Genomic DNA, 12,958 nt, shown 5'->3' with positions numbered 1-12,958 from the left:
CCAGGCATTGTTCTCCGGACCCCGCCCGCTCAGCCCCGCGGCGGCCCTTTCCCTCTCCAGGCTGCGGGCGGGGTCCGGAGAACAATGCCCGAGCTCCTTTCGCCTGCGGCTCCCAGCCCACCGCCTGTCTCCTGCTGCCCGGTTTAGCCAGGACACGAGCGGCGAAATGACTTGGAGGAATGTGAAGCTGAAACCATTCCTCCAAGTCATTTCGCCGCTCGTGTCCTGGCTAAACCGGGCAGCAGGAGACAGGCTTTGAGTTTTGGCTGCGGGGGGAGAAGTAGGACTTTCCTAACTCCCTCGCCCCGCAGCCAAAACTCAAAGCCTGTCTCCAACGCGCGCTACGATCTTCCGGGCGAGCCAGGCTCAGCGGATCAAGGCAGCCGCTTGGGCCGAGAGGAGCCGGCCTTGATCCGCTGAGCCTGGCTGGCCCGGAAGATCGTAGCGTGCGTTGGCTGCACCGGCGGCGAAATCGCTCGCCGCTGCAGCCAACGCGCGCTACGATCTTCCAGGCGAGCCAGGCTCAGTGACGGAAGGCAGCCGCTTGGGCCGAGAGGAGCCGGCCTTGATCCGCTGAGCCTGGCTGGCCCGGAAGATCGTAGCGCGCGTTGGCGGATCAAGGCCGGCTCCTCTCGGCCCAAGCGGCTGCCTTCCGTCACCTGATTGCTCTTCGCCGGCGGGATGCAAAGTGCTGGGGTGGGGGAGTGTCCTGACAGCCCCCCCACCCCAATGCTTCACCTCCCGCCGGGCAAGAGCGCTCGGGTGGCAGCTTCTTCTAGATACGGGCAATGGGCGGGACAGAGAAGCGGGGAGAATCAGGAGGCTCCTTTGGCAGCTGGGGGCTGCCCTGCTTTGTTGTTTTGGCTGCAGCGGGTGACAGGCAGCCTCCAGCTGCCAAAGGAACCTCCTGATTCTCCCCGCTTCTCTGTCCCGCCCATCGCCCGTATCTAGAAGAAGTTGCCACCCGAGCGCTCTTGCCCGGCGGGAGGCGAAGCATATGGGTGGGGGGGCTGTCAGGACACCCTCCCACCCCAGCACTTTGCATCCCGCCGGCAAAGAGCAATAAGGCAGCAGCTTCTGCCGGACACGGGCAATGGGCGGGACAGAGAAGCGGGAAGAATCAGGAGGTTCCTTTGGCGGCTGGAGGCTGCCTGGCACCCGCTGCAGCCAAAACAACAAAGCCAGGCAGCCCCCAGCTGCCAAAGGAGCCTCCTGATTCTCCCCGCTTCTCTGTCCCGCCCATTGCCCATGTCCGGCAGAAGCTGCCTCCCGTGCCGATGTTCCCCGCCAAGCCCAGTTCGGCTTCCCTGGCTGCTTGGCCGGAGGGGGGGGGGCTCGGCCAAAAGGGGCTGGAGACGCAGCGATTTGCCTCCCGCCCCTCGCCCCTGTGCCACCGGCACGTCATCTTCCCTCCCAGACAAAAAGGCCGGCCTTTGGGGATGAAGGGGTGTGTTCAGCTCTGCGTCTCCAGCTCCTTTCGGCCGAGCCCCCCCCCCCCCCCCCGGCCAAGCAGCCAGGGAATCCGAGCCAGGCTTGGCAGGGAACATCGGCACGGGAGGCAGGAGACGATCGGGCGACCGGAGCAGCAGCCAGGGAAGCCGAGCCGCGTATGGCGGTGACGGCGGCCGTCTCCTGCCTCCCGCGCCGATGTTCCCCGCCACGCCCGGCTCGGCTTTCCTGGCTGCTTGGCCGGGAGCTGGATGCTGGTGGTGGCGGAGGAAGGCGAATGCGGCTTGGAAGCTGGGAGGGGGGCAGAATATGGGAGGAGAGAGGCTTGCAATAGAGGGTGGAGGAAGCGGCCATGGGAGGGCGAGCTGCCTCAGGGAGGAGGATCGGGCGGGACCAGGTGGGGGCTGGAATTTCTCCGCCAGGGCGAAGGGCGGGCGAGCGGGTGCTGGGGAGGGCTTCTCGCCCTCCCGACAGCAAGAGGGGGGAGCGAACGGCGTGGGCAGGCGAAGGGCGGGCGAGCGGCAGCGAGGAGTTTGCGTGGGCGGTGGGGAAACTCCTCGCTGATGCCAGCAAGAGGGGGAAGACCCAGGGAAGCCGCTGCCATCTACGCATGCGTGCCCGGCACGCATGCGTAGATGGTATTTTGACTTCCGGGTTGAAAAATCGCGAATTACCCTGTTCGCAATGGTCGGGGACGCAATAACCGGGGGATCACTGTAGATCCTTGGAACAAACTTCCAGCAGACGTGGTAGATAAATCCACAGTAAATGAATTTAAACATGCCTGGGATAAACATATATCCATCCTAAGATAAAATATAGAAAATAGTATAAGGGCAGACTAGATGGATCATGAGGTCTTTTTCTGCCATCAGTCTTCTATGTTTCTATGTGTTCCATTAGAGAAAAGCCCAAATTATGAGGCTGCAAAGTCCCAAAGTGGATGGGAGAAGGGGGAATTTTGAGTAGCCACACCTAGAAAATCTCAATACTTATCTCTTAGATTAGAGTTATAGCTTTAATTCAGCAAGATTCTGTCAACCAGGGGCAAGCAAATCAAGCACTGGAGCATGTCATCTTTGCTTTGATCCTTTCACTGAGTCTTCTTTGGTCCTGGGGTTAAAATTGAGGACTGGGAATGATGGCAACTGGATGAGATTGCTGCAGGCCAAGTTCTTCTGCTTTGGCCCCAGTACTGGCACTGCTCTGCTAAGTGTTTCTATACAAGGTGGCTAAAAAGGGCATTGATTTAGGGGTGGAGAATACATGAATGGTGCATTGCAGCAACCCTGTGCTCATATGCACCCAAATCTTGATCATGGGGGACTAAGATCATGAGGGACACCTCATTGGCCCTAACTTTGGGCCCAAATGCCCATTTTTCTAGGCATTTGGGCCCAAATGATTGCTAAATGAATAGTTCTAAGTTGAGGACTACCTGTATGAGAGAAGATAAATGGAGAGTTAGTGCAATATATTTTTTGGTGGAGGAAAGACCAAGGGGAAAGACTCATCAAGGCATGCCAGCATTGGCATCTGGCTCTTGTTAGATTGGTGACACATCTCAAAGGATTTATAATACTGAGATAACTGCAGATGGTACACTTATTTACCAAGCATATTAAGAGGCTGGTGATTAAACATGGTATCAATTTTGCTAGCTTAAGTGACAAATTTATTGCTCTAACTGCTTTATTGGGTCACCTCAAGTTTGGGGATTATGAGGAAACAAGAAAAAAAATCTTCTCATATTTCATCTTTGTATTATTTTATACATTTTTTCCAAGTTTCCCATATTTTATTTTCCCCCGAATTAAATTTCAGAGCATCATACTGTTCCATTGTAGGGCTATTCATCCAACTGCTAAATATATTGTACTTTAGTTTCTTTTTAAAAAAAAAGTATTTCCCAGCTTTTTCAACATCTATTTTGAGGGGTGCTAATTGGAATGTAGAAAAATTCTAACTTTTGTTGCAGGACGGATTTGTGGAAAGGCATTAAGAGATTGAAAGTACAGTGTTCCCTCGATTTTCGCGGGTTCGAACTTTCATCCTCCTTTAATAAATATTTTTTTAAATAAACTTTAATAAATAAACATGGTGAGTAATAATCTATATGGTTGCTAAGGGAATGGGAAATTGTAATTTAGGGGTTTAAAGTGTTAAGGGAAGGCTTGTGATACTGTTCATAGCCAAAAATAATGTATTTACTTCCGCATCTCTACTTCGCGGAAATTCGACTTTCGCAGACGGCCTCAGAACGCATCCCCTGCGAAAATCGAAGGAACACTGTATAATTTAATTGATGCTTCTCCTGATGATTTCCAATGTAGAAGTTACCTTTTTCAGAATAGCTACATCCAAAAGAAACTTTGGTTATCCATTATATTCCTAGCTGGTCAATCATTTCTAGCTTTAAACGATCAGTTTAAATGAAATAAGAATTTCACATTCATGGTTGGATGCCTGTCTCCTGAAAGAGATGCTGTGATTTTTTTTTATTTTGGCTCTGTTTCTTGGCAACTGCATTATGGGTACTACAGAGTTCAACTTCATTCAAAGTATTGACATTTATATGTGACCAGGAGGGTAACTTCTTTGGAAATAAAAGGTGAGAGTGTCATAATGTCTTAATGACATGCAATTTTATTCTCTTTTTAAACCATTCTTATGAAACTCTACAGGTGAAACCCGAAAAATTAGAATATCGTTTAAAAGTTCATTTATTTCAGTAATGCAACTTAAAAGGTGAAACTTAATATATGAGAAATACTCCTAATGTGCAAGGCAAGATAGTTCAAGCTGTGAGTCTCTCTCTTATATTACATTTTATCTTTTAAGTTGCTTTACTAAAATAAATGAACTTTTAAATGATATTCTAATTTTTTGAGTTTCACCTGTACATGTCCCATAAGAACAGGAGAATGGATTGAATCAGAGCAAATACGTAGAAGTTGAGTCCAGACAATAATGGAATACCAGAATTGAGAGGGACCTTGGAATGCTCCTAGTACAATCCCCTGCTCAAGTAGGAAACCCTATACTATTTCAGACAAATGTTATAATACAGAATATGTATACAGCAGACTTGGGCAAGGGGCGGCCCGTGGGCCGCATCTGGCCCACCCACTGTCTGTGACCAGCCCACCTGCTATCTGTGACCAGTCCGTGGAGGTTGGCGTCCACTCCAGTGCGAGGATGAAATAACTCACCGTGTCTGCCGGGACTCTTCCGGTTCCTGCTTTCCTGATGAATCATGAGGAAAGCAGGAACCAGAGGAGTCCCGGCAGACGGGGTGAACTCTTTCATCTTCGCACTAGAGCGGACCCCGCCCTCCTACCGAGAGCAGCCGAGCACAGAAACTACGCAAACACTCCAGCGCAGTGACTGTGGTGCACCGTGTTGCCGTAAAGCAAACAATTAGGAGTCTGTAGAGTGGGTCTGGGTCTTTACAGTATGGGGTGGAACTGAGTTAATTATATTAGCTTGGCCCTCTAAAACCATCCTAATTTCTCATGCGGTCACATGGCAAAATTAATTGCCCACCTCTGGTATACAGGATACAGATATAATGTTCAGTTTCTGCATTTTTGCCCCACTTAAAATGGATCAATCTGTTACATGGGGAATGCATCGTATGTTATCCTGGTATGTATTACTACACCCCAGAATTCTAAAGGAAGTAGCAGAAGTCATCGCTGAACCATTTTATCACATCTTCCAAAGATCATGGCTGACAGGAGAACTACCAGATGATTGGAAATGAGCCGACCTGATCCCCATCTATAAAAAAGGCAAAAAAACTGACCCAGGAAACTACAGACCAATCAGTCTTATGTCAATACCCAGGAAAATACTAGAAAAAATAATCAGGAAACAGATCTGCCACCACCTAGAGCAATGATGGCGAACCTTTTTTTTCTTGTGTGCCGAAAGAGCGTGGGCGTGCGCTATCATGCATGCGCGAGTGCCCACACCCACAATTCAATGCCTGCGGAGGGCAAAAACAGCTTCCCCTATCCCCCAGAGGCCCTCTGGAGGCCTGCTTCCCAACTTCTGATGGGCCCAGTAGGTTCGTGTTTCGCCCTCCCCATTCCCTCAGAGGCTCTCTGGAAGTCAAAAACGCTCTCCCAGAGCCTCTATGTGAGCCAAAAATCAGCTGTTCAACACACACATGTACGTTAGAGCTGAGCTAGTGCCACCTATGGCACCCGTGCCATAGGTTCGCCATCACTGACCTAGAGACAAATAACATAATAACCAACCGCCAACACGGGTTTGTCAGGAACAAATCATGCCAAATCAACCCCATTTCATTCTTCAATACTGTGACCAAATCAATTAACCAGAGCAACGCAGTGGATTTAGTATATCTGGATTTCAGCAAAGCTTTCAACAAGGTTGACCTCAATCTATTACTCCGCAAACTAGAGAAAAGTGGGATAGACAACAACACTACCAGGTGGATTGGCAACTGGCTGATGAACCGCACCCAGCGAGTAGTCCTAAATGGATCCATATCCACATGGAAAGAAGTCAGGAGCAGTCCTAAACCCATTCCTTTTCAACATATTCATTAATGACTTAGATGAAGGAGGAGAAGGGGAACTAATCACGCTTGCCCAGTCACCATTCATTTCTTAATAAAGTATACAGCTCTTGTCTACTTTATTAGAGACACAGATACTCCTGTTAAACCCCGAGGTTACAAGGACCTGTAGTTTAATAACAAACAGGAAATCACCAGGTTGGGGAAAGCAAATAAGATAGATGAGGGGTGAAATTCAAAAAGAGGATATACCAATTAATATACGCAAAACAATAAAAGAGGTACACAGATACTTACATATTCCTCTTATGTAAGTATTTGTGTATCTCTTTTATTGTTTTGTGTATAATAGAAACATAGCAGTCTGACGGCAGAAAAAGACCTCATGGTCCATCTAGTCTGCCTTTATACTATTTTCTGTATTTTATCTTAGGATGGATATATGTTTATCCCAGGCATGTTTAAATTCAGTTACTGTGGATTTATCTACCACGTCTGCTGGATGTTTGTTCCAAGGATCTTCTACTCTTTCAGTAAAATAATATTTTCTCATGTTGCTTTTGATCTTTCCCCCAACTAACTTCAGATTGTGTCCCCTTGTTTTTGTGTTCAATTTCCTATTAAAAACACTTCCCTCCTGGACCTTATTTAACCATTTAACATATTTAAATGTTTTGATCATGTCCCCTCTTTTCCTTCTTTCCCGCAGACTATACAGATTGAGTTCATTAAGTCTTTCCTGATACATTTTATGCTTAAGACCTTCCATCATTCTTGTAACCCGTCTTTGGACCCGTTCAATTTTGTCAATATCTTTTTGTAGGTGAGGTCTCCAGAACTGAACACAGTATTCCAAATGTGGTCTCGCCAGCACTCTATCTATTACTTTTAATTATCAGTATATCTCCTTTTTGTAGGTCATTAGGGCAAAGAAGAGATGTCGGCTTGGCCATGCCCACCCACCCAGTCACATGACTACCAAGCCATCCCCAGAGAGATGATAGAGGAAAAAAATTGAATTTAATCCATGTCCTGCACTATAGCTAACATATACAGTAATACCTCATGATACGAACTTAATTGGTGCAAGGAGGAGGTTCGTAAGATGAAAGGTTCGTAAGACGAAACATTGTTTCCCATAGGAAACAATGTAAAGTCAATTAATCCGTGCAACCAAAAACCCCCCCGCAAAAAAACGGCTTTCGGCGACTGCTGGGAAGCCGCGCGGCTGTTTTAAAAGGTGACAGCCGGCCTGGGGGGCTTCCCAGCACCCCTCCGAACCCGGGTTCGGGGTTCGGGGGGTGCTGGCAAACCCCCCAGGCCGGCTGCGACCTTTTAAAACACCCGCGCCGCTTCGCAGCTGTCTCCCGAAGCCGAACGCGGAAGTTCGGCTTTAGCGTTCGGCTTCAGGAGACAGCTGCGAAGTGGCGCGGGTGTTTTAAAAGGTCGCAGCCGGCCTGGGGGGCTTGCCAGCACCCCCCCGAACCCGGGTTCGGGGTTTGGGGGGTGCTGGGAAGCTCCCCAGGCCGGCTGCGACCTTTTAAAACACCCGCGCCGCTTCGCAGCTGTCTCCCGAAGCCGAACACGGAAGTTCGGCTTTAGCGTTCGGCTTCAGGAGACAGCTGCGAAGCGGCGCGGGTGTTTTAAAAGGTCGCAGCCGGCCTGGGGGGCTTCCCAGCAACCTCCCAAACCGAACCCGGGGTTCAGCAAAATTTTGCCTCTTCTTACGAACTTTGTTCGAGTTACGAACCGGCGTTCGGGAAGCTTCTGGGAAGCCCCGCCGCCCGGCTGTCACCTTTTAAAACAGCCGCACGGCTTCCCAGCAGTCTCCGAACGCCAGTTCGTAACTCGAAAAAAGTTCGTAAGAAGAGGCAAAATTTTTCTGAACCCCGGGTTCGTATCACGAGTTGTTAGTAAGACGAGGGGTTCGTATCTTGAGGTACCACTGTAACTCTATTTTCAAAATAAATACAGAGTAACAGTTGACACGTGGTGAATTTCTTGAAAGATTTTTTGTTTTTACAGATTCTTGAGAGCAGTTCCAATTAGCCTTTTCTGTTCCATAAATGTACTATTGTAGTGTGATTGGTTCTATTATACAATTGATCCAGTAGTAGCCCACATACACATCATAGATATCACTCACTGACTCACAATAGTTTCTGTATCACAAATGATGTTCATCTACTTTAAACTTACTGGCTTTATTTGAATCCATACTGAGTCAGCAAATGTAGCATGAGCCAGAACTACATGTAATCTAGATTATGTATAATCTGATTACAAATAGCTCTAATTTAATGTGAAAACACTTTACTAGGTAGACTTAAAAATACTATTACTGAAAGGATTCTACAGAGATTTTCTTGTATACCTTCTTTAAAGCTTACAACTAGTTGATTTATATTTGGCAGTGTAAGTAGACTTTTTTTAAAAAATCCATGTGGATTTAGCAACACAGAGATAATTATTTTAAAAGACCATTGTAAATATTGTGTAAAAGCTGAAGCATATCCTCTTAAGCATATAGTATATTTACAAAACCAAAATCATGATAAGTGTACATCTGAAGCAAATCCTCATCCCAGTAAAAAGGGAGTTAGTAGCTGAACTTGTTCCTGACACGCAGTTTCAATATTGTTGAAAATCATAAATATCTGCCTCCAAGATCAGGAGATAATGTTATAAATAAATTACATTAGAAATACTATACATTAGAAATGAATTTATTTATATAAACATTTTGTACACAATTACAGGATTATATTATACAGTGGTACCTCATGAAACGAACCCCCCGTGATAACCTTCTGAAACAGCCGGGCGCTTCTCGGCGGCCTCCGGAACCCGAACCTGAACTTTTGCTGAACTTCCGGGTTCGGTGTTCGGGAAAATGCCGAGAAGCCCCCCGGCTGTTTCAGAAGGTGACAGCCGGGCAGCAGCGCTTCTTGGCGGCCTCCCAAACCCGAACCTGAAAAGTTTGGGTTCGGGAGAAAGCCGAGAAGCCCCCCTGGCTGTTTTAAAAGGTGACAGCCGGACGGCAGCGCCCGGCGGAGCGCCATTTTGCAATTTCTTTTCCCCCCTGCACACATTAATCGCTTTTACATTGTTTCCTATGGGAAACGTTTCGTGTTACGAACTTTTCGCCTTACGAACCTCCTTCCGGAACCAATTAGGTTCGTAAGATGAGGTATTACTATACTCTAATCAGTTTGTATGGGTCAGATTGTATTTACACTACAATAAAATGGCCATAGTGAAATCTTGACAAATAGAAAAACATTGGCAAACGTAGTGTGTCGTTCCCAGCTACCTCTTGCATTCTCCTTTTTTAAAATTAGATGATTTACTGTTTAGATTCTGAAAGTGTCTTGTAAGAGATCAGGACAGGAAACCTAGAAACTGCAATTGCAACTAGTAGATTTATATAGTGGCCGCTATAGCAAACTGTAAGATACCAACATGATGACAAATGCAGGCCTCATACAAATGTCATATTTATTTATTTATTTATTTGTTTGTTTGTTTGTCAAGTACGTATTTGTAATATACGTAGATACAGTATAACATTGTTTATATATATATAATGGGTACTGATAAGAGGGAACATTAGGACAGGGATAGTAGGATTATTGGTGCACTTATGCACGCCCCTTACTGACCTCTTAGGAATCGAGTGAGATCAACAGTACACAGTCCAGGGTAAAGTTTTGAGGATTTGGTGACAAAACCACAGAGTCAGGTAGTAAATTCCAGGCATTAACCACTCTGTTGCTAAAGTTTTATTTTCTACAATCAGGTTTGGGGCAGTTCACTTTGAGTTTGTATCTGTTGTGTGCTCATGTGTTGTTGTGGTTGAAGCTGAAGTAGTCATTGACAGGAAGAGCATTGCAGCAGATAATTTTATGAGCTATGCTTAGGTTGTGCCGATGCCCATAGTTATAGAATAATTTTAATAGTTAAGAATCACTTTAACATCCAGTATGAATGATAACAAGCATTGGGTTGCACAATAGCACACTCACGAATGAACGCAAATACACACATTCCAGGATAATGTTACAACGTCCAAGCTAGAAAAAAATTCCTTGAGAATGGGCTCCAGCACAAGTCCAACAGCTCAAAAGACTAAGCCTTTGGTCCAAATTGGATCTGATAACACATTCGTTCATTGTGTCAGTTAAAATGCATAAGGAATTGACAACTCATATAAACTTCATTAAGGCCAAATGATGCACACAACCACAAATAATCTATATACTATCTTTGGGAATGCCCTGTGTGTTTTTTAAATTTAGTTTTGTAATTGCTGCAGGCAAAGCAAAGTGAGTGGCTGTGAATCATAGAGATTTGGAGAAAATAAAGTAATGATTTTTAAGTCTTTTGGCTGCTCACTTAGTGCTGGCATACCATTACTGCTTAGGTCTGGTGAGAATAGCTGTTTTCTTGCAAACATTTAATGTAATTTGGCTGAAACTTTAGAACAGTGATGGCAAATCTTTTTTGACTCATGTGCCAAAAGAGTATATGTGTGTGTGTGCGTGCATGTGGATGTCCACGCCCACAATGCAATGCCCATCCCATGCATGTGCACAACCTCTCGCGGTGCCCCCACGCAGGCTTCATTGAAACTTCCTAATAACCTAATAACCCACATTTTGACAGCGGCGAGGATAGTTTATGCACAAAAATGGAAAGGAGAAGACATCCCTACGGAGGATGAATAAGGAAAATTATAGAATGTGCTGAAATGGATATTTATTTATTTATTTATTTATTATTTGGATTTGTATGCCGCCCCTCTCCGAAAACTCGGGGCGGCTCACAACAAGTGAAAAGACAATCCAATACATTAATCCAATTAATTAAAATATTATAAATTTAAGAAAAACCCCTATACTAACATACACACACACACAAGCATACCATATATAAATTCAACGTGCCCAGGGGAAGATGTTTAGTTTCCCCATGCCTGACGGCAAAGGTGGGTTTTGAGGAGTTTACGGATGATGAGACGGTTAAAAAATCAAGAAGAATCTGACTTTTATAATATTTGGGGAAAGATTTATGTATGGTTAAATAAAAAAAATGCTAAATGAATTGAATACAAAGAAAAATGTATATAAATTGGATTTTTTTTTTACCAACATTAAGAAAGGTTTAACTACTGTATATGAAAAAAAAATTCTTACTTAAATTACTGTATTGACTTTGCAAATTCTAGTGTTTTTCTTTTCTGTATTAGAAAGACTTCTATTATGAGCGGAGCAACTGTAGCCCCTGTACATGTTAAATGTCTGTCTGTCTTGTTTGTCCTTTTATGATAATTAATAAAAATATTTTTTTAAAAAAAGAAAAGAAACTTCCGGTAGATCCTTTTGGCTGTTTTTGGCTCTCCCCAGGGTTCAGGAAAGCCTCCTGAAGCCCAGTGACATAAAAAAATGGCCCAATGGGCCAATCGGAAGCTCAGAAACAAAACGGAAGTGGAGCTGCCCTGCTACTTACCTTCTGATAGTTGCAGTTAGGCCTCACATACCTCGGCCCAAGTCTTCTGCAGCCAGGGCTCTGTTATCAGCTGCAGAGGCCTTCAGGAAAGCTTTGCAGGCTGCAGAAGAAATAGGCCAAGGTGTGTGAGGCCTGGCTGCGACTGTCCAAAGCCAAAGAAATTCCTGAAGACCTCTGACAGCAAAAAAGGAGGCAGGGGATGAGCCGTTTTTCGCTGCCACCAGGGTTCAGGAGGCTTTCCTGAAGACTGGGGAGAGCGAAAATGGCCAAAAAGAAGGCCAAAAATCAGGGCAATAGCTTGCTTAGATATGGCTCCACATGCTACGGGTTTGCCACGACTGCTTTAAAACATCCTTATTGAATTGTATGTACATGCAGTAGCTGATTGTCAAGGCCGAATATAAACTAGGAATGGCAAAGATTATGAAGAGTGATGCTTACATGGAGCAAATTGAACTGGACATCTTTCTATAAACCAATGTTATTGTTTGTAACATTGATCATTACAAGTAGGCAGACAATTAAGGAATAATTGGTATAACAATAACGAGGGTATAACCTGTAAAACACCGCACCTGACAATTATGAAGTCATGAAACTGTTGATATGATAGATACAAAAATGTAGTCTTTTGACTGCTTTATGCTTTGAAAAGAAGCTCAAATCGCAGTTAAAATCAACTTAGTCTGGTGCCTGAAACAGTGTTTGGAATGCAATTTCCAAAATTCCTAGGTGGAATGGGCCCAAACTGCTATTCTGGGGATTTTAGTCCCAGGTTGGGGAAATGTTAGTAGTAAATCTAAATTGGGCTGTTTGGGATTTCACAGATGTATTTTTCTCATACTTTTTCATACTTTCAATACTCATATGTATCTAACTCCACACATAATTGGTTATGCTTTTTCCTTAGGAGGCTGACACAGATGAGAATCAGGGAACTTTAAACTTTGAAGAGTTTTCTGTATTTTATAAGATGATGTCATTACGACGTGACCTATACTTGCTGCTTTTGAGCTATAGTGATAAGAAAGACCACCTCACTGTAGAAGATTTTACTCAGTTTTTGAAGATAGAACAGAAGGTAAGATGCAAAACAAAAACTCTACAAATTTGCTTTTTTGCATTCTGTTGCCCTTATCTTGAAAACGTTTATCAAAAACAATTATCTAATGCTTGGATCCTTGAAAATATTGATGTCTATACTTGTGAACAGTGAGACCAGAAAGCCTTTTATGAATCGAAGCTGCATAGGTTTCATTTATTTTATTTTGAGCACTATTTTATTTTCTATATTTTCTGTAGATAGATATGTAACTCGAAAGTGTCACGACTCATATATACACATTTCCAGAATACAAGAATTTTGTTTGAAGCTGGGAGATTAAATAATTCAATTGTTTCTTATTCAAGAGACCTTTTAGCTACCGGAAGTCATTTTCTTCCATCAGATGT

The 12,958-nt window shown here is 44.6% G+C and overlaps 1 protein-coding gene across 5 annotated transcripts in view; it reads left to right on the top strand.

Annotated features, from left to right (window-relative positions):
- The window catches only part of PLCH1 (phospholipase C eta 1), a 196,950-nt gene that overhangs the window by 118,894 nt on the left and 65,098 nt on the right, over positions 1 to 12,958 (top strand). For all 5 annotated transcript variants that reach the window (XM_070753486.1, XM_070753489.1, XM_070753488.1 and 2 more), the window contains exon 6: positions 12,417 to 12,587. In XM_070753486.1, the coding sequence (XP_070609587.1) occupies positions 12,417 to 12,587 (171 nt within the window). The remainder of the gene's footprint in view (positions 1 to 12,416; positions 12,588 to 12,958) is intronic.

This window comes from Erythrolamprus reginae, chromosome 5, assembly GCF_031021105.1.
Source record: "Erythrolamprus reginae isolate rEryReg1 chromosome 5, rEryReg1.hap1, whole genome shotgun sequence".
In the NCBI taxonomy this organism is placed as follows: domain Eukaryota; kingdom Metazoa; phylum Chordata; class Lepidosauria; order Squamata; family Dipsadidae; genus Erythrolamprus; species Erythrolamprus reginae.
The sequence above is the reverse complement of the archived record's forward strand: the minus strand, read 5'-3'. Positions and strand labels throughout refer to the sequence as shown.